Genomic DNA, 22,032 nt, shown 5'->3' on the forward strand with positions numbered 1-22,032 from the left:
ATTTGGATGCCCAGGGTAGGAAAAAAATAAGGAGAATATTCACCATTGTTACGTTACCAACATGCCAAAAGCATAAACGCTTACATGCAATTTAGCTGAATAAAACCATTTAAAAATCGACACCATCAGGCTAAGGCTTTCAGAACTTAGGAATACAACTCCCTCCCTGCATCAGTACAAACTGAAGTATAGGACCACAGCCCAAACATAAGATTAAGAACGTTAAGAGTAACCATATTTCACTCACATTCTGCTGGGCACTACATGCTCACAGTAACAGAAAACCGCCTCCTCCCAGATTCACCTTTTCCTGGGTATCATTAATAATTTTATGACAGAAAAGCGTAATTAGCTTTTGAACACGGGGATGATTTTGCTTTCCCAAACAGGGAAACACATACAAACAATAAGACACTTTCGTAATACACCACACCTACATGAAAGGAAAAAAAAAAGTCTTAATTTAAGCAGCAACTACCCAAATTTTAAAGGTTAAAGCATATTTCAAATAATTAAGTCAACAGCACCGTACAACGCAAGACTTAGGAAAATGAGAAATCCTTACAAACCATTATTTTTAAAAAGTAACTATTGTAGTCATTTATGCAGGGAATATGGATAAAACAATGGGATGAAAAGAACACTAAATACAATGCTAAAGAAACAACAGAAGACCAGTGGAAAAAGAAGCCTTACTGACAGTCAACAACCAAACCCACTCTTTATGCAAGTGCAGCAAAAAGATGTATAGCTCCAGTTTTATTCTTGCTCCTAACTCTGGACAGTCAGAGGATTTGCAGCCCTGATCCCCAGCCAGAGGCACAGGAACAGAGCTAAACAGCACTGAAAAATGGGAGAGGTCAAACAAAGGTATGCGCTGTGTTCAGACCTGACTGACAAAGCATGCACTTATCAGTGGAAGAGAGAAATTAGGAGGCACAGGACGCTAGGTTCCACTAATGCTACTGCTTTAAAGCAACTTGCCCAGAAGTACTAGCACTCTATTTAACACAGGGAAAAAAAATCATAGATTAAAGGAGTTTTTGCTCCATTACATTCTGCTAGTTACCCTTAGAGTCCTGATGTTTGTAAATCAAGTTCTTTTCAACCTCTTGCACACTTCAATAAAATTCAGCAGCTTCTCACTTTAACAATTGAAATCACTGAAATTAGTTCCAACCTCATATGCTACAACTAAAAGCGAGTACTCAGAAATCACGGCCTGATGAAGCACATTTCATATACACACAGTAAGAAGGTAAGACCTTCATTCTAAGAAAGGTCATATTACTCTTACAGAGGAAGAAGTAACACATTACAGCTCTCCTCTAGAGTGTCTGAAGTGCCCAATCCCATTTCTGGGTTCAGAAACCTGTTCCAGGGATGTATCCTAAAAGCTGGGACAGGGGAGGGTCAGGCTGGGGGTTAGGGAAAGGCTCTGCACCCAGAGGGTGGTCAGACACTGGGACAGGCTGCCCAGGGCAGTGGTCACGGCACCAAGCCTGATAGAGTTCAAGAAGCATTTGGACAATGCTCTTAGACACAGGGGCTGATTTTGGGGGTGGTCCTGTGTGAAGCCAGGAGTTGGATGTGATGATCCTTGTGGGTCCCTTCCAACTCAAGATATTCTGTGATTCTTCCCTCTGTTTCTCACTTCACAGGTCTTTCTGAACCATGACATACTGGTAGCTAGTCAAATCTCCAATTGCAGTCCTTTCTTTCTAGGGTAACAGCATTCTGCTGCTACCAGCCACTGCACTTAACTTCTTGAAGACAAAATACTACAGTTCTCAGTGTTGTGCTGAAAATGTTGCCAACAGCAAATCACAGAGGGATCCATTAGGCCTGCAGTATCCCTTTCCTTCTTAAAAAAAGCTAGACACCTAGAAGCTGTTGTTCGTGCACAATTTCAGTATTTAACAAGTGCTCAAGTTCCAGATGTGAAAGTTTATTTCAGCCCTGGTCACAACTACATTAACATCTGCTCCGCAAGAACACAAGCTCTGCTGCAAACGATGGACAGAAAAACTGGGGGGAAAAAAAAGGATTCAACAATTTTCTTTGTTTTTTCGTTTCTGCCAGAACCCACATGAAAGATCCCTAATCAAGCATACTCCTAACAAGAATCTTGCACATAAAAACACGCTAGAAACCAAATTATGAAAGGAAAGTTTCCGAAAAGCCACACAGCTTACTAATTTTAAAACAAGCAACTTCTCCTCTAAATAAAGTTTTTAACTATAGGAGGTGAGTGCAAACTTCTCATATTACAAAACTTACTACAGAATAAGGAAAAGGGGGGAAAAGTGAGTCTGCTGAGCAAAATAAATAAATGATAAATAAATAAATCCCCTTCTGAAACCTGACCTCTGCTGAGCAAAACAAATAAGTAAATATAAGGGTAAGATAATTTTTGACGGGAGAAAAAATGTTCTATGAATCACTGTTCTTTTTAAACATTAGAGTCAACTCACATTTTTTAAATTAAAGTGAAGGACATTTTAACTGAAAAGGGGTATTTTTTTTTAAATAAGCCCATAATCTAAAGGCTTCCCAGGAAAAAAATAAAAAATTCTCATTTAAAACATAGAGATAATAAGAAGGACAAATCAGATCTTTAAATATTAGAGATCTCTAAATAAAACTGGCTTTGCAAGTAGTAAGATTTTCACAAATAATGTGAACTTTAAGAATACTAGGAATACAGGGAAAATTTTGAAAGGAATCCAAATGTACTGGAACAGAAAAGTTAAATTAAGCATCTAAGAACTTCTGCAACATGCCACTTACAACGAGCCTTAAAAATCCATTAAAACTAATCTAGGGCTACAAAACACCAAAATGAAATGAATACTTTGAAATCACTCTTAAGCACAGCAGAATTCAGCAGACAATCTTCTGATTAGGAGCTTATTATTAAGCTTTTCAAATCCAGAAGTTCACCACTGAAATTCTTAAACCTCTGGAACTGCTGGAGTTTAAACATACAGAAACTTCTTTTTTCACAGCATGCAAAACCCGTGTTCTCAACTCCATTCATAACATCACCTTTTCAACCACAGAAAATTCTCTTAAACACAAAACTGAGAAATCATATTCAGACATCTAAAACAATACCCGGACAAGTGTCTCAATAATTCCTACAAAAGTGGTTCCTGGTAGCCTACCTCCATCCTTTTGCCTAGTACTTCATTACTTATCAAATCAAGCTAGCACTGTTTCAATCAACTTTACTCTCCAAAACCTAGCAATTTTACATTACTTGCCTGTCAGATGATCCTTATGCCTAGGTTCTGGAAAATCCTGCGGCACACTGAGTGGCAGACACAGCATTTGCCATTCCACCCTGAATAAGGGGCTTGTTTGCCCCAACGGTATATGTAGGTTTTCAGAGCAATCAGAATCACCTATATGGCTTGACGCAAATAAAACTGTTTGGCTAAAATAGTTCTGAAAACAAAAGCATTATCTTTCTGCTGAAAGAATTAAAATGACACTGGACAGCAAGAAATCTGCTAAGCTACTCCACTATCTTACCTGCCTCTGCCACCAAATGCAGCACTGGCCCTCCATAAGTCTAACAGCCACCCTCCACTGGCTCCCTCTTATTAAAAGACTTTCACAGCCATCCAGAGCCACTCATTTGCAGCATCTACAGATACACACGGACAGAATGATACAGCCTTTTCTGATTCTCTCCCCAAGACTTGGCTTCTTCTCTTACTATGACTAGGGTCAATGGACATCTCACCATCATGCCAGGGATGATACCTGATGATGGTGATACCTTCCTGATTTGCTCCTGCTTAATTCCTTGATTTCACACAGAGGAAACAAAATACATTTTATACAATTACCATGTATGTGGTTTCAGATATTTTTTTTATCTCTTTAACTGCATAAGAGAATGGTAAAGCTTCACAAATTACGAAATTGCATCAGTAAAGCAAGATGAAAATGGGGATCAAGAACCGCCTGAATGACATCCTTCTACTTGTCATTTCTAGCACACCCAATCACAAATCACAGTCACCAAAGAACATCTTTTATTGCCTACTCTGATGATACCTGAAAATTTAAGAGGCCTTTGAAAGTGATACGAACATGGAACTCTGAGTATTTCGGTGCCAAAGTAAGGGTAAAGTGAACTAGATACTGACACCATCTAGTGGCACCTTGCAAGGCTAAATGTGACCACCATGTATTTTTGGCTTGCTAAACTTCAAAAAGTTACAGGCAAGCTTGAAGTTGATGACATACACCTGAGAAGAGAACCTGAACAACCCAAAGCTCCATAGTCTTCTGTGAAAAATGGCCTTTTTCTTAAATACATTTTTCTCGTTAATTTTTAAACAAGCAAAGAACAATTCCTAGTGCTCATCTAGTGTGAAAATAAATGGTAACAGAAAATTAGCTGAAGAACAGCACAAGAAAAGCAAAGAGAAGGTATATATATTGTTTTAAATCTGACAACTCGTTCACGAAAAATAAATGTTCATTAAACACCTGGGAGCCATTTGCAGGTTCTGGAAACAGCTGATTACATTGTGCAAGGATTTCTCCACAATAGTGCTTTAACCCAGCAATGTGAATGCTGCTGGGCCCCAGAATTAAGAACATCAAAAGTTGAGGAAATTCCAAGGTTGAGTCAATGATTTTAAAAAAGAAAAAAAAAAAAAAAAGGGTGTGGAAGTTAGAGCAGCAAAACACGGCTCAGGTCTTTTGTTCTAAGGCCTCAGGGAAGAGGTTGTTCCCAGCTTCCTCTAGAGATTTGTGCTTAAAGTACCAAAAAGATGTGATCAAAGAAGCCTAAAGCATGTCTTCCTTTTTAACACAGAATGAACATGAACATACAAAGGTAACTCAATCATACATTTACAAAAGAAAAAAATAGCAGAAAGTCCTCTCAGTAATGTTATTAACAAATGCGCATCCCTGTGTGGAAATATAATGCAGTGGCATGCTGGTGGGAAACCCAACGTCCCATGATCTTACTCAGCTATTCACACAGGAGACTAAGTGCTAAATGTGCAAGACAAACGAGTTACTTATGACAAAGTTTGCTATTACACAAATCTTTTAGATAATGAACGGCATCCAGTTTAGCATATATTTACTGGGAAAAAAAGATCTTTAAAAATGGAGAATGTCAGTGGAGGAACACAATAGAACCACAGGTAGCTCAAAATCCTTCAAAGAACATATTCCACAAAATGGTTTTTGACAAATAAGCATTAAAACGCTTCCCAAAATGAAAAAAAAATCAGTCAAAAACATGGAAACATGGCCCAGTTATATTCTTTAATAAGAATCCTCTACTGCTAATAAAAAACACCACCACACTCACAAAACAGAAACCAAATTTATAAAGAGCACTGTTGTCTTGTAAGCTTAGGAGAATATTCTTACTACTTTCTACAGGAATTTCATGTGACAGTTTCAATTGCCTGAAATTCAACAACACCATCCTGAAGATGATATAAACAGCTCTAAATAGAAGCAACCCAATTTCAGGCAATTATTAACAATTACAAGCAACAAAAGAAAAAAAATCACAAATATAATCTCAATTTGAAACACAGCCACCTCTCCCTCAGCTCATTCAGCTGCTCGCCTACTTAAACTCCATTCCAGTTCTTCCAGGACTCATCGGTAAAAGCCAGCCCAGCAGCAAGGCAGCAGCAATCTGCACAATCCTATCTATGCTGGGAACTTCTCTCTCACGTTTATAAGATCATGCCTACTACTCGATTACCTCTGAACTCAGCACACTGAAATGGTTTCCACTGACAGTACTTTCCTTTAAAGTTCTCATAGCCTAAAACATTAACCACCACTATAAAAAAAATAAAAATAAATAATAATAATAATAATAAAAACACTACAAAGCTTGAATTGTAAGAGTAGAGGAAAACATGCACATTGTTGAAATTGGGATTTATTCTTGCAACCACGCTGCTTTACATAAGAACAGTCGAAGTGTTTAATAAATGAGTGAGGAATATTCTACACATTGGTAAAAATTCCCTTGAACTAAGCAATACTGTCTCAAATTACTTAGAATATTTTACACTAGTGCTTCTGACAACACAGTCACTATCCACAAATAAAATTATTAAAATTACACTGACATAACACATCACGCTTGAGTACAGCAGTAAGAATTATTTCAGTGCAGTATTTATTGCACTTTAGTAACTGCAATTTGAATAATTGCATTTCTTTCCCACTTAACTCATTAATTGCATTATCTACTTCTACTTTCAAGAATTTTATTCAGAGAACAGAAATTCAAGGTGGCCAATAATAAAAGTATGCCTGCACTTATGCAACTGATAACCGTGCTCCAAGTCACAGGCTGGAATACAGTTGATGTATATCACAGAATCACAGAATTTCTAGGTTGGAAGAGACCTCAAGATCATCAAGTCCAACCTCTGACCTAACAGTCCCCACTAAACCATATCCCTAAGCTCTACATCTAAACGTCTTTTGAAGACTTCCAGGGATGGTGACTCCACCACCTCCCTGGGCAGCCTGTTCCAGTGCCTAACAACCCTTTCAGTAAAGAAGTTCTTTATATGAACCTTCTACAAAATAGATGCAAAGACCCCCAAGGAAAACACAGATGATGTCAGAGCTTGTGAGCTCAGATTTCAACTACAACTAAAACCTCCAAGATCACTGCCTACAGTCTGTATTCCTTATGAAAACCAGAGTCATGGAAAAAGGAAAAAGAAAAAAAAAAAAAACATCTCCAAATACTGATGTAACACCACCTTCCTGTAAGACTAATTCTAGTTATAAATAAATAAATAATAAGCAAATAATAAATACATAAATAAAGCCCAGCCCACCCAAGGAATGCAGCTGCCAGCAAAGATGACGGGTATATGCTATAGAGTCTTAACTGGATTCGCAGTGTTGCCTGGGTCCAAAAGCCTACAGAACCTCCTCTGACAAAACCCGAGGCTGAGGTTTCACATTCTGGGGCAATTGCATCACTTCTGCTAGGTAATTTTTCAGTTGGACCAGTTCCCCACACAGCTGCATATTCAGCTGTGCCTGCACAACGCAGAGAGCGGCAGCAAGCGGGTGGGTGATGCTGCTGAAGACATGCCCAGGGAACAATGGGTTTGGAAGCTTCAAACAACTGGTGAACAGTTGTCTAGTTTTAAAAAGAAAAAGAAAAAAAAAAAGACATCATATTAGAGTTACAAAAACAGGAAGTTGTCATTGGGAGGAATGAACGTTCTCGTTTTGGTAACACTTGAAGCCAAATCCTGACCCATGATGACCAGGAAGACAAATGCTGGGCACAGAAAGCACCTTGGAACATGCTCGCTGAACTGAAACCATCTGCCCTGGTTATCACTGTCTGAACATACGAGTCAGTAGCTCACAGTATTTCAAAATCAGCCCAAGGTTGATGCCTTGACTATATCACCTTCTCCTAACGACATCTGAGTGACATTAACAGGACAACTCAATTCCATGGATGTAGAGAAAATCCCTTAGGTAACAACAGCAACTCAAATGCGCTGAGTTTTAGGATAAGTACAAGCTGTAGACCAGCTTCAGGAGTTTTAAATGCTATGAAAAAAACATCTTGATGCTCTAGTCTGACATCAGACATAATACAGAGAAAGAATGAACAACATCCAGTAACTTCTGATGCAAAATCACAACTTTTTGTTGGAGACTATTGTTTTGTTTTGTTTTTAAATGAAAAAGCATATTATACCTGAAATTAGGTGGCTACAATCAATGGAAAACATAACGTACATTGAGAGATTACTACAATATTTAATAGGTTTCAGTTAAAAATGCAAAAACATATGCTAGCTGTACTTAGGCTTCAGTAAGGCATCTGCCACCACCTTATTCTGCATTCCAAGTCAGCCTGCTCCTAACTGATACTCCCTGTGTGCACAATGCCAGGATAGTGCTTGCCTTGTTACTTCCAGTAATGACATGCAGTAACCTGCCATCAATCTTTCTCGGGGTCCCTCTTTTCCAGAACTAGTCCTAATTCTTATCCAGAAGTGACCCACAGGTCTTTGCTACTACACACATGAGAAGTTACTGGCAACCTGAAAATACTAATGTGCACAGAATACACCTGAGTGATCCATGTTTGTGAACAGTTAACAGAGAGAGACCAAACCAGAACAAAATTTAAACATGAAGCTCTTACCAGATCTCTACCAACCTGGCATTGCTTAAAGTTGACCAGTTTTTGTACTTTTGCAGTCAATTAACAATTTAGTTCTACTTAGCACACACTGTACTGCGAACATTTATAAATGAAGAACACTATGACATTTGCCTTTAATAAAGACACACCTTCCTACATTACATGCACAAGTGTATACATTTATTAAAAGTAGTTAATAAAATAACGAACAGGCTTCCAAGGGGAAAAAAGTTGCTTAGCATTAGTCATACTACTCGTGATATTTTATTAATTACATCCTTCATCAACTTCTCCACAGCTTTATCCAAGACTAATTTCAGACTAGACACATTGTAGTTCTGAAGGGCCTGCTGCAGCATTGTACAGTTCTAGAACTTCAAGACTTAAAAATCTGATTAGTCAGGGAGTGCATTTCTGAACTCCCTTTACTTTTCAGATCTTAAGTATTTAAAAAATTAACCATAATTGCAGTTAGCGTGTTTGATAATTAAGAGCAACAGAATTTAAACTTACAGATGGAACAAAGTTATTCGCGCTTTAAATTTAAGATGCAATGCACCAGCACCCTAGTTCTTTCAGACTGAAAAGCTGAAATAGAGAATACTTTTTTTTTTTTTGCATTGTGAATAATACTTTTACAGTCATTGGTACTGAATGTCAACAGCTCCTGTGAACAAGAACATGTCCCTCAATGAAATCAAAAAACCTTCACCTTCCCTGAGCCACTGCTGCATTTCCCATCTATCAAAATTCCTTTGATACATCATTTCCTCCACTTCCTCCACTACCTCATTTGTTTGAATATACCACCTTTTTTTCCTTAATCCAAGTATTTCACTACTAACAAAGTTTTCTCATTTTCTGAGACTTCATGACTTAGATGTGACTTTAAAGCAGCATCTAAAAAAATACCAGTATGTTAATACAAGTTTTTATGTCTAAATGTTTCTTATGCTCATGCTTGTGTATAGTTCTGCCTAACTGGTATATCCAATAAGCCATTCCGCAGTCACGTCATGCAGAGTTGTATTAGGCTGATCAGAAACAACAGTATAAGTTATTTGCAGAGGGAGTGGCAGAATTTTCTTATGTAATTTTTTAAAAGTTTAAAATGCATGAAACGAGACCACTCTTCAGGAAACTCTATAGGCAGCATGCCACAACGCTCCCTTCAGGTTTTGCCATGCCTGCGGAATCTGAAACATCCATGGTTATGTTACATTACACCCACTAGACAGGGCGTAGTAGGTACAAGCTGTGGGTATGAAGGGCTCCCCCATGTATTCAGTAGAAAAAGGTGGACAGTAATGATTACACAAAGCTTTCTAAATTTACATACTGGAAATTCCTCCCTAGCAGTAACAAATCGAAACATCTGTCACCTAAAAAAGACAAGATAGGCTTCCAGGAACCCTAACTCGCACAGTTTTACAGTAGACACAGACTTTTGGCTCATCTAAACACTCCACAACCACTGGAAGGAGTCAGCTATCAGACACAGGCTGACAATGAGCACACAATCAATGGGCAACAGGACAAGCTAAAGATGTAGCCCCACGCCTCAGGCAGCAACACAGCAGGGTACCTTTCGAATCAACACCTCTACCAAAAAAGCAGTCTACTGACCCATATACAGCAAAGCACAAATATACATTAAGTTACATGTTCAGGGGCTGAAATGATGGCAAAAAGCTTTTAATAATTTAAAAGCCTGAAGAAACAGACCTAAAATAATAACATCTCCCTCCAGACAACCCACACACCCATTCTCCCACTCCGTGTTTAAAACAGACCTTGAAAACACATCAAGTGTTGGTTTTTGCTTTTAAATTAGCATTTTCAGCCTACTCTTACCCGTTGAGATTGTGGACAAACATGAAGGCCAAATGCAAGGCCAATGTAGGACAGGTGCTCACTCTACACACCTGTCTTTACAGCACTGTTAGCTTCTGCAGTTCCCATCTTTCCCACCCCAAAAAAGAATCCTTCATGGGACGAATTCAACACTTTGTAGTCATATAGTGACCCAGAAAAATAAAGCAAGCAGCATGGTATATAAAACTACATAAACTTTATATTCTATATTCTCACCTGAATCAGCAGCATATTATGCTTTTGGTGGTGGTGTTTTTGTTTTTGTTTTGTTTTGTTTTTCCCAATTAAAATTCAATTTTTAAAAAAGCTCAAGAAGTTAGAATACAACTGTGCTTTCATAAAGACATCATCAGTCTTATTCTGTTATGGGCTTTGAAATATAATACAAGCCAAGAATGTAGTGAGTTATCCGAATGTTTTTGATTCTATTTTATCACCTACATCAAATGACAATCCCCCAAAGATATTTACCAGAAATACTAAAAAATAAAAAGCACTTACCTTTTGGATAATCTTCCAATAAGAGGTTGAAGTGACCTAACTGACAAAAGAAATCAGACTCGACCTTTCCTTCAGCTTTCAAAATTAGCGATTCATAGCAGCGAACAGCCTGGGAAAAAGAAATACAAGGGTTTCAAAATACTGTATTTAACTAAAGCAAATAATACATTTTCTGAGAAGTAACGGAATTGTTGCTCTCCAATGGAAGAAGTCTACACCCTAAATATCTTATAGTTAGCATTACTTCTTGAAGAAGAAATGAAATATTACAACAGTTTTTTGAAGTTCATGATTCTAGTACAAACTGATAGTAAATGAATAAGTGAAGTTTTCTCCGTTTTATCTGTTGACTCCAGAAATATTTGATTTCCCAAACACAAAACAAAATGATAATTATTTAAAAACAAAAAAATAAGTGTTATTTCATTCATTTTTTTCCAATCTGCAAGAAAGAATCCCCTCTAAACTATTTTATTCCCATTGTGTTTTTCTTCTGAAGGATTCGCATTTCATTATACCAATCATTCCATTAGTTTTTACTAAGCTGCCACACAGCTTCACAGCTGAAGCTGAATACAGCACCTCAACATACTTGGGCAATTCACATAGCTTAGCATGTATTTCCCAAATACCTAACTCTTCGCATACCTCTGTCATGTCACAAAGTGTACTCTGTACTACCCTCCACTTACTGCACACTCACTGTAGACTGAGCTCAAGTTAGAAACCTGAACTCAAATAACTTTACTTTGAGAGAACTTGCCCTAGAAGGTTGTAAGCAGCACACACAACTGAAGCATATTCAGTGCTTTTTTAATACACCGATGAACTAGTGTCTTCTATTCATCACAACAGTCACAATCTTTAACCTCATGACCCTACTGACAGGCTGGGGAAAAAAAAAAAAATCCCAACTTTTTGAACTTCCAGATTATTGATTTTCAACATCCCAGCCATTAAAGTGAAGTAGTTGGACAAACTTAAACAGGAGGGAGAGTCCTTTGAGCTGGCAGAAGACTTCACTGCTCTCAAAAGCTTGTTGGAATTCCAGTGAATTCCAACTCCAGCTGGCTAGTCCCTGGTTTCCAACAACTCACGGTTTGACTCTATTTCAAATTTGGTTGCAATTACCAACTGCTTGAATGCAATTTATTACAGAAACCTTAATATTTAGTCTAAAATGACAATTTGTTAAGTCGTTTAATTAAAACTGTAAATAATGGGGGGGGACATGTCAATCTATCCTGTAGTATTTTAATTTCTACAATAGTCAGTTTGGCCGTATTTGTGATTTACTTTATGCACGCTTATATTAATGCTCAAAATGAGAAATACCATCAAAACATAAGGAAATGTTATGGAACAGTTAAAAAACACCAGTGGAGAATACAAATCACTGATCTGTATTTTAATGTGTTGTTTTTACCTTGCTATGCCAGTTTTAACATTGTTTTTCCAAAGTGAAAGCTATGAGATAGGTCTCACTGCACTCAATGGACAAATAGCCACCTAAGTGACTGGATGAGTGGTTCTTGGTCGTAGCCTTCTTTTACATCTGTTTTCAAAAACAGAAGTTCTGGCTGATAAAGACAAAGCTATGCTGCTGCAGAACTGCAGCAAAATGGATCACATCTATATTAAATTTATTAGGTGTGTGTATGGTATTGAAACAACATGATAAATTCATTTAAATTACATATTTCAAACTGCAGGTATTTGGCCATATTCTCAAGACATTAAATTGAGAAATGCAGATGCCTTATATTATATATATATATATATATATATACACACACACAAAATTGGTGCAGAATTTTTCATTAATGCTGCAAGTTTTGACTCAAACTACATTGAAAAGACAGATTTTGCTGACAGTTAATCAAAGCTACTACTCCTTTAATTTCATTCCCACTCCCTATAAATACTTCTCCAAGTCAGCCAACTCGCAATCTAAAGAAAATTAACCCTGGAATCAGAACCAAAGCATACAAGCTTAAAGTGAATTTCTTAAAATTGTTGTGTGTGTTTGAGCCAACTCTCAGCATTCAGGCTAATCCACTGAAAGCACTGCCATCTGTAAATGTTTTAGTGCATTATCTTGCTTTTTGTGACTTGATTCCTCTCCCACCTTTTGGTGTCATCTCTGGATTTGTACAAACCTAACACAATCCTTGCTGGTGCCTCTAACGTTACCGTCATGGACAGAATTTGCAGATAGGCCTCCCATTTTCTGATGAAACCCTGTACCTGCTGGAGCTGAAGAGAATGCTCACACTACAACATTTTTTGAAATTAACATTGTCTTCTACAATTCAGTCACTGCTCAGAGCACAGAGAAGCTGCCACCACAACTGGCAGCTTGAAGGATTTGTTGGAGAGGAATCTTGGGGGTATTTTATTTCTTTAACTAGACAGCTACAGGTATTTAAGGGGAACTTAACTTAATGAACAAATGTAACAGCATTTTTCCATACAGCATCTTCAAGGAAGTTACAAATCATATGCACTTAGGCAGCTAGGCATCCAGGGATCCTGAACATTCCCCCATCCCTTTTTAAGTAAATCCTCATTAAAAGATGCTTCTGTAGTCCCATACAAAGCAGGGACACAACGAGCTGCATCCAAGTCTTTCCCAGAACTCTGACCAACTCTCAGCAAGGCACATTTTCCCTTTGTCTTTGAACACACTCTGAAGACCCAGCTAACCCATCCTACAAACGCTGCTGCCAGCAGCAGGCAAGGCTTGGCCACCACAGCTGCACACCAGAACTTCCCCTTCAGTACCGGCTAACTGCTGGAGCAATCCAGGCGTGCCATCCACTGATCTCCAACCAAGAAGGAGTGCTGTCAGGAAAGCACTTACACTTGAGCACACTCCTTTTTGGGCCAGTTATTTCACGTGACTTAACCGTCTTCTAGCACGTTCTAACCCAATGAAACAGAAACCAAAAGCAAAAGCACTCCTTGCTTTACATCTCTTCCTACCAGCCAAAGGCGGATCCACCTAGACACGCTGATCTGGCCAACTTCACTCTGGGTTGAGAAACTTTCTTCCCCACCAAACCCTTCCATTAAAATCTTTAGAAAGGAACAGGTATTTTGCTGCAGAGGTAAGAGATGGCTGCTGTTGGCTGCATGACAGATGCAAAGTGTTTTGAAGAGGGAGGTCACCGCCACCTGTGCCTGCGATCGGAAGGTCTCACCTCACTAGGTCTGGACCTGCAAAGGCCATCTCTGACACCACTTGTACAAGCGATTTAAAACGTCCTGATGCACCAAGAACTCTAAGAAAGCTACAAATGAAACAACTAAAACCAAAACTCAGATGTCTAAGTACTGTAGTAAATACACACCATGCAGGGAAATAAGTATACCCAATGGAGCTTGAGAATTGCTAGCATTGACAAATTAACAAGGAGGAGAAAGACCCTGAAATGGACAGGAAGATTGCTACACAGCATCGTCCACTTCCTTCCCTTTGTTCAAGGCTGCATGAAGATAAAAGGGAAACCTGAAGAATTTAAAAACTTGGCAAAACCATCACCAGCAGCTGCCTCGCAGCATGGCAACTGGAGCAGAAGCAGGAAACGAATGCAGGAATGGCTTCAGGAAAAGAAGCTACTGCTTATGAGATAAAAAATAAATACAAGTACGATAATACCCATGTCGCCTGCCACCTGCTTGATTAAAAGCAAACTTAAGTAACACACCACTGCCAACACTTCTAACAAGATAGTTACAAAATGCTTCTTATGGCTTCAGAGCCAGTTACGGGGGAAATTCTGATCTGGCAAATTCAACGATCAATTCCAAATCCAAGTTTAAATACAACACAGTGAAAGAGAAACAAAACAACAACTTATTTTTATGTATTTATCAACTAGGAAAAAGCTCACAAAACATTCCTATGTGTTTATAATAGAGAAAAAAATCACTTTTAAAAAAAAAAGCACTACCAAACCCCTGTGTGTTTGCTATCTACCTATTAGTACAACCAGAAAGGAGTTGGAACAGTTTTTCCCCTCTTTTGCAAGAACTTTTCATTAAGTTTCTGTGGAGTACTAAACTAAATATGCTACTTCCCCCCCCCCCCCCCACCCTTTTCCATAGGACAAAAAAAAAAAAAAAAAAAAAAAAAAAAAGCTTATTTTGGCTATTAAGACCATGATTTCTTTTCATGAAGAAAGACTGCAGAGTTGGGGATATACCATAAGGAAAAAAAAAATCCAATGGATAAAAACAGAATTCGAAGTATTTTACACAAGAGCCACTGATACATACATCCTACAGATCTACTTGGTAAAGGAGAACATAGGGCAATGTTATTTCTGCATCATCTAATGCATAGAAAAAATGTTTTCAAATTTGGTTGCAATTATTTGTATTTTGCAGCACAAATTCAAACTCCCGTTCAACAGCTTTAAGGGCAGAGGGGGATGGAATAGCACAGCTTTGTTGTTTATAAGATGATGTAATGATGTCCTTCCTTACTCTCCATGAGTGCAATTGGCTAAGATGGCAGTAGCAGGACTAAATGACTAAACATAGCGAAATGTAAATTATTCATCTTTTAATACATTAATGGTATGAAAATGGAAGAGTGCACTGATACAGCAATTTTTTTTATTTTTTTTTTTTTTTACTTAAAACTGAAAAAGACAGCCACAGAAAGCCAAAAACCGCATCAACAGTTCAAGACAAAGCAGGCAACAATGCAAAACGACAAATTCAAATACCCAAAATGTTACTAGAGCCTTCAAGACCAGAATACAAGAATACTAAACATCATTTATATGTGCATGAAACAAACAAACAAACAGTTCCTGCTTTATTCTTGCTTCTCTAGGAATAAATAATCTGAATGTACAGGCTTTGCAGGCAGGTAATGAGAACTAGAAGCATGAAAAAATTGCAGGAGAAAAAATTAAGAGACACCAGTGGACTCTTCACAAATGGAAGACTACACTAATGCTTAGAAATGAAATGTTAATTAGCTCTTAAGGGATATTTTAACCTTCTGGAAAACAAAGTAATTCTGTAGACAGTGCTGGATACTGGAGCGATGATCAGTCTCCTGCCAGTCGGTCTGAGGGCCATCTTCAGACCAGGAAAGCAGGCATCTATGGATGTGCTGGGCCCATTCTCCCCACCTCACTCTCACAAGTGGGTATTCTGAAGGGCTGCTCCTCCATGCCACAGGTCACTGCAATGCACTGTTTTCACACAACAATGCCATCCCAATCTCTTGATTTCGTTCTAGTACCTGCTCTGCAACAACACAAGTCTACCTTCAAGGCTACCTTCAGCTAAGCAAAAAGAAAAAAGAGTAGCCTGAATTCTTCACAAGTTAAACTATTTTCCCCCCCACATCAATGACTGCCTGGATAAACACCAACTCCTGAGCTATTGATGACTTAAAAGAATACTTCATATACTTCCCCAAAGAAAAGCATACAATTCATATTTGATGAAAGGTAACCTATATTAATTCAGCATATCTGCCACTAAAGGCTCTCCTTCTGTGTGGCTGGCACAGTACTCTCAACTTCCCTTACTTTCATACTCAGTATTAATTCCCAGCAGAGCTTTCAAGACTTCTTTATATACTCTCTCTCTGTGAGGCTCATATTGTGTTCTAAATAAAGTTTCTCTCTCATGTTAACACAAGTTTGCTCTCGTTGTGTTTCAAACGTGGGCCATATTATACAACTGCCTCTAAAGCACCGCGTGCTGGACACAAACGTGCTCATGCCCAAATCTGCTTAGGCCTCAAAGAGAAAAAAATCACAAATAGAGCTCCTTGGTCATTTTTTTTATTGATTTTTTTTTTATTTTAGCAAAAATTTCCCTAATATATTTGAATGTCAGGAAGTTAATTCTAACCTACTAGCAATACTAAGATCATCAGAAGCCCTTGTTGTTTCAGGGACAGTAAGAAGTCTACAGCAATGGAAACTGATCCTCTCCGCACGTGATTTCTCAAGAGATGCATCACCAGCTTTGGCCAATTTATTTTCCCCTGGCTACCGCTCCATGAACTGGCTCACAAGAATAAACACTGCAAGCAAGAAAGAAGAACAAGCAGTTACGTGTTAGCTACATGCAGAACTCGGTACCAATTAAGTTTCTTAAAAAGCTACTGCTGCAGTCTAGAACTTTTCTATGGTACGCCATCATTTGAAAAAAAAAATATTTGTTACAAGGATAACTTTCAGTAGAATGTGGAAGTTGAAGAGAAAGGAGATGAAGAAGCAAATGGGCAGAAGTATGATCAAGGCTGCTGAATTTACAAGTGAAAATTAACATAAAAACTATCTGAAAGGTAAATGTCACAGACAGAAAATGTTGTAGAGTGAAAGAAGCACACCATCACAGTAAGAAACAAACAGTAAAATAAAAAAAAACAATTTAGAAACCTACTGCAGAGAAATACTATCACGAAAACAAGCGCTACAATCAGATGGAGAAAAGGAGACACTAGGAACTCAGAAATACTTCTTCCTGAAGCCAATTATCATTGAAAAATGGGAGGTAATACTTCATGAAAAGCACAGAACTGCAGAGCAGCATACAAAACAGCAGATATGTAAATCAATGGCAAGTGGAGAAAAGTGACTTTTTAGCAGAGTGGGGAAAAGCAAACTTGCCATCATCAGATCAAGACCACTGGGTATTAACCCCAGCATCTTCAAGTGCTTTCTGCCACAGGTGTAAGCTCAAGCACGGACTTCTCAAAGGGAATATGGGAAGCTCAGTGGTTTTCAGCTGACGGTGTGCATAACTAAGGGCACTTTGATGGATAATTAGTTGTCTGAAGTTAATGTAGTGAATCACCCTGCATTAATTCTGAGATCACCTTTAGGATCCAAACCCCTGCTATTTGTTTTAAATACAGTGAGATGTACTTACAAATGTATAAATTTATGTATGTATGAATGTACACACACACGCATAATTATACAGGAAATTAAAACAGATTCTGAACGACCAGTGAACAGAATGTTCTCTATCCTGTACTTGGAAAACATTTCATAATCTGGAGACCCAAGAGATATGACAAATATTGTATGGAATTTCATCACGCCAAATCCTGCATTCTATTTTTATATAGATAAACGTTTGTTTTTTTAATTTTTTTTTTTTTAAGCAAGCAGTAGATTTTTCACAGGCAATTGAAATGGCTGATTTTTACCAGAGAATATAGACAGATTTTTTTGTTATTCTCACCACAGTAATTATGTTTTGAGTTGGATTTCAGCACCTGAATTTTGCAACTGTTCTAGCGCTAATGAATAGTTCACTACACAATAAAGTTTTATACTAATTAATTTGATTTTATTCTAGCAATTCGGAACTATACTCAACACAGGACATCACAACCGAGATGTGAGGACATGACCCTTCAGTTAACTCCGACAGACAACCTTATGTTTTTGAAAATATTAAACCAGTTGTATCTGGCAAGCTAAAAATCTTCATAGAGATTTTATTGAGATATCAAACATCCAAACATCAACTAAATTGTGTTACTGATCTCATTGTGTAAATAACTTTGGAAATAAAATTAAATCAACATGGGGGGAAAGACCAACTAAATAAAACCAGAGTTTGCCTTAACAGCTGCCTGGTTTACTTAAGAAAAAAAGTTTACAACTTAACTGTTATTCATGCAGAAAACTGCTGATCTGGGCAGAAATCTTGGGAAACACAACAGTGACTATCAGCTATCACACACAAAGCAGACAATGAAGAAGTGAATAAAAATGCTTGAAAAAAGTTATGAAAAAAAGTATTGAAAAGAGAACAAGAACAATGTACATACACGTCCATAAGAAATAGTCTACAAAGACTGACAGAAATAATGAGCAAATACTTAGTTTCAGATTGAACAGAATAATTTTTCAGTGCTGTTGTTTAAATTCACGGTTATGCAGATATGCAGCTACCATAAAAATACTAAAAACTGGCAATTGCTCTGCTCTGTTAAACTTGCACAGTCTAAAATTCAGCTCCAAAGGGGTCCAAGCATCAGAGGTGGCTCAATTTTCCGAGCTCAGCATTATTGGTAGCCTAGTCTGGAAATACAAGGAAAAGAGGATTTAGTTTGGAAGGATGGAGATAAAAATGGGACAGAAGCTGTTTATGAAGAAAACTTAAGAACTGACGTTAATGGGCTGGGAAATAGGGAATTTTCAGGTACCTTTCAAGTTAGCCTAGCCAGTATACTAAGAACAGCTCCCTGCAAAGCCTCCTTTTAATTGTATCACTGAAATCTCACATGCGGGTACCTCTCTCCATATCATCCTCTTCTTTTTCCACAACCATTCATATATATATTCACTCCTCCGCTGCCTGCTTAATTATGCTTAGACAGTGAGGAAGCTACTCAACTATAAATGTCAGCAACACTGGAATATAACCAAACGTGCATGAAAACCAGCTTGCATAGGAAAATGTTTTGGAGAAGAACTTCAGGCCCAGTCACCTTGAAAAGCACCACAATAATTCCCATGAAGAGCCGCAGCTCCTCACTGCTAATGCCTGCAAATGCCCGCCCTAATCCCTCACCTTTCCTACCTTCTGCAGTATTCTGAGCCTCAAGCAATTAGAGCAGGAGGGATACAGCCTCTGACAGAGTCACACAACAAATAAGCAGCCCTGCTACTGGATGGAGGAGCTGCTGTGCCTCATTCAAGGCAAGCAATAGCATCTGCTTGTGCCAGGCAGCAATGCGGGGCATGGGGGGAACGCTCGCACAGATTTCAGGGTGATGACAGCAACTCAAATGTTCCTCGGGAACCTGCCAGAGCCCCCTGAGAAGGGAAAGTTTGTACTGAATTTCCACAGGCAACACATCTTGAAGAATCCAGTAACCGCAGGCCGAATGGCCACGCAGGCTGCCAATGGAGACTGGCTTCATTAACGCTTATCTGAACGGGGCACAAGGCCTCCTTCCAGGATGATGCTTCCCGAACCCTACCAAATTTGCTGTTTGACATGGAGATGGATACTGACAAATACAAGTGGAAAAACATGCATATATCAAGCTCCATACTGCTTCTTTATGTGTTTTCAGAGGTGCTACTGGACAAGAAAATAGAGGCGGCTTTACAGGACACAGCTTCTAATAAATACAGCAGCCTAGCAAACAATTCTACTATCACGGGGTTAAAAAAAATGCTCAGAAACTTCACACACATCCAATAAACACCCAATAAACCCGCTCATCTAGGACATGAAAGACCAAGATTCAGGACTCTGTCCAATTTAAAACAAAGACTTTAAATTGAGTGGTCAGTGCTCATGGCAAGTGCCTTAAATACCAGTTTCCAGAGTCAACCCCACTGTTAGGCCAGCAGTCACCACAACGATTCACAGCAGGAGAGAGGCTGAACGACACAGACTAAGCTCCTATTTATGTACAGAGGACTCAACTCTACCTATCGTTTCCTAACCCACCAGGAGTGTATAACCCTGTGAAGGCAAGGTGGATTTTGTGATTAATGAAAATAATATTACACATACACAAAGAAGCCTGCAATCCTTTAGAGGAAAGCCCTGAGGAGTTTGGGGCCATCTCACCATCTATCTTGGCTGAACACTAACAAACCTAGCCTGAATTACAATTTCCTCTCAATTTCATCATGCTGCTGTGCCTTCCAACAGCAGGATTTACAAACGTTCTTTTCTACCGTGTCCAGCTAGAAAAAGTACAATAACCCCTTTCTCTTGGGCCTAACCTGGACGGCTTACTGCACGATGCTGTAATACTCGTGGATAAGAAGCCACCAACTCAAACCATATTGGCAACAGCACTCGGTAACAAGGGATTCTACCAACAGTTACACTTGAGTCCTTATAAATCTAATAATATCTAAAAAGCTGTATTCAAAACCAATCTTAACAGTATAGGTTAGTAATTTTTGAAATGACTGGAAACAGAAATAGCATCCTTATCACCAAACCATGACCAACTACACAATTTTATGAATGTGTCACAAATTTACCTCAAAGGTAAGCATATCAGGAAAAACAACACAAAAGTAACACACCCCCAATCCTCCAAACCAGCTAAACTTCTCTAAAATATTTTTTTGTTTTGTAAAGTTTACAGGTAGTTGACTGCCCTTACCATTGATTACATTTGCCTGTCCCAAACTATAACGACCACCTTAGCTCCTAAAAAAAAATGAACATTTGCACAAGGTAGGTGGAATTCCCCTGTACAGAAAGCAAATCTTTAACTTGATGTTTACCTTGTGTTGCACCCATACTGACTTTTAGAACAACTGCATCAGTATCTCTAAGCACTGAAAACAATGCTTGTTTCTCACACCTGGGGAGAAAATTCAAAATTCTTTAACAATAATCTAACAGAAAGCATTTTATAAACCACTGAGGTGTGAGCTCCATCACCAGAGATTTGAAATGGGATAAAGCATTCCAAAATGGTGTGCAAGTTCAGCATTTGATGTCAGAAAGTTCAAATGCTATTACCACCATTCATAAACCAGTATGTTTATGTGACTCATACATAAAATACATTTGGAAGATCAAGACATTATTGTATGCTTGCATTTAAAATTAAATGATGACAGAAATAAGTGAGTGATATGTATTTCAGACATTTATTGACAAGCTTCTCCTTTTTATGGATGTATTATATTCAACCGGATTTACTCCACAAAGGATTTAGTATTTTGTTAAGTTAAGAAGTTGACACTTCAATTGAAGCTGCAAAGATTCAGGCCTTTAGCTGGCGAAGGACCAATTCCTGCACTGTTTACGGCAGCAGACATCAGCAATGTCATGTATACATTAATTCCAAAGTCTTAGAAGGAACTTCAGGATCTTTACAGGAAAAATAGTTTCTGAAATGCAAAAAAAAAAATCAGATGGCAAAACCACCAACGTATGACCCAGGCTGTAAAGTTTCTAAATTTATTTTGTTGTTGTTAAAAAGACAGTTCCTTAAATTGAGAGTGAATATAACTGAGCACTGAAGAAATAAAGTAAAAGCCCTGAATGCAAAATGTATATTAACAGTATTGGAAACTTTAAAAGGTTGACTATCTTCTATCATTCCTGCTTTTTTTAGATTTGGATGAATGGGCTATACCCATGTCTCCCAGTTAACTGTTTGCCTGATGATGAAATTCTTCAAAGGATCTCTGCTCTTGCATTTGAAGGACTCAATGGCTGGAGCACAGATCCTTGCACTGACAAAAACACTAGCCTGAGAACTGAAGTCAACTACAACGCTCTTCAGTGTGAGACAATCTTATTTCCACAGAAGACTGGATTTTTTTTCCAGCACTGGTCCCAACAGGTGGAACTACTCATTGTTAGTAAAAGCACGTCACCAGCTCTAGATATATGGAAAGGTGCACACACTTTTAAATACGCCTTCATTAATATATATTAACACCAACATATGCTGTACAAGAACTGCTGTGAAA

General features: G+C 38.3%; 1 protein-coding gene across 17 annotated transcripts in view; it reads right to left on the reverse strand.

The window, feature by feature from the left end:
- Positions 1-22,032, reverse strand: part of KDM6A (lysine demethylase 6A) — a 150,747-nt gene that overhangs the window by 107,494 nt on the left and 21,221 nt on the right. For all 17 annotated transcript variants that reach the window (XR_011097577.1, XM_068685617.1, XM_068685671.1 and 14 more), the window contains exon 3: positions 10,574-10,682. Coding sequence is in view for 16 of the 17 variants with exons in the window: in XM_068685617.1 (XP_068541718.1) it covers positions 10,574-10,682 (109 nt within the window). In the remaining variant the exon portion in view is untranslated. The remainder of the gene's footprint in view (positions 1-10,573; positions 10,683-22,032) is intronic.

Source organism: Anas acuta, chromosome 1 (genome assembly GCF_963932015.1).
Source record: "Anas acuta chromosome 1, bAnaAcu1.1, whole genome shotgun sequence".
NCBI lineage: Eukaryota > Metazoa > Chordata > Aves > Anseriformes > Anatidae > Anas > Anas acuta.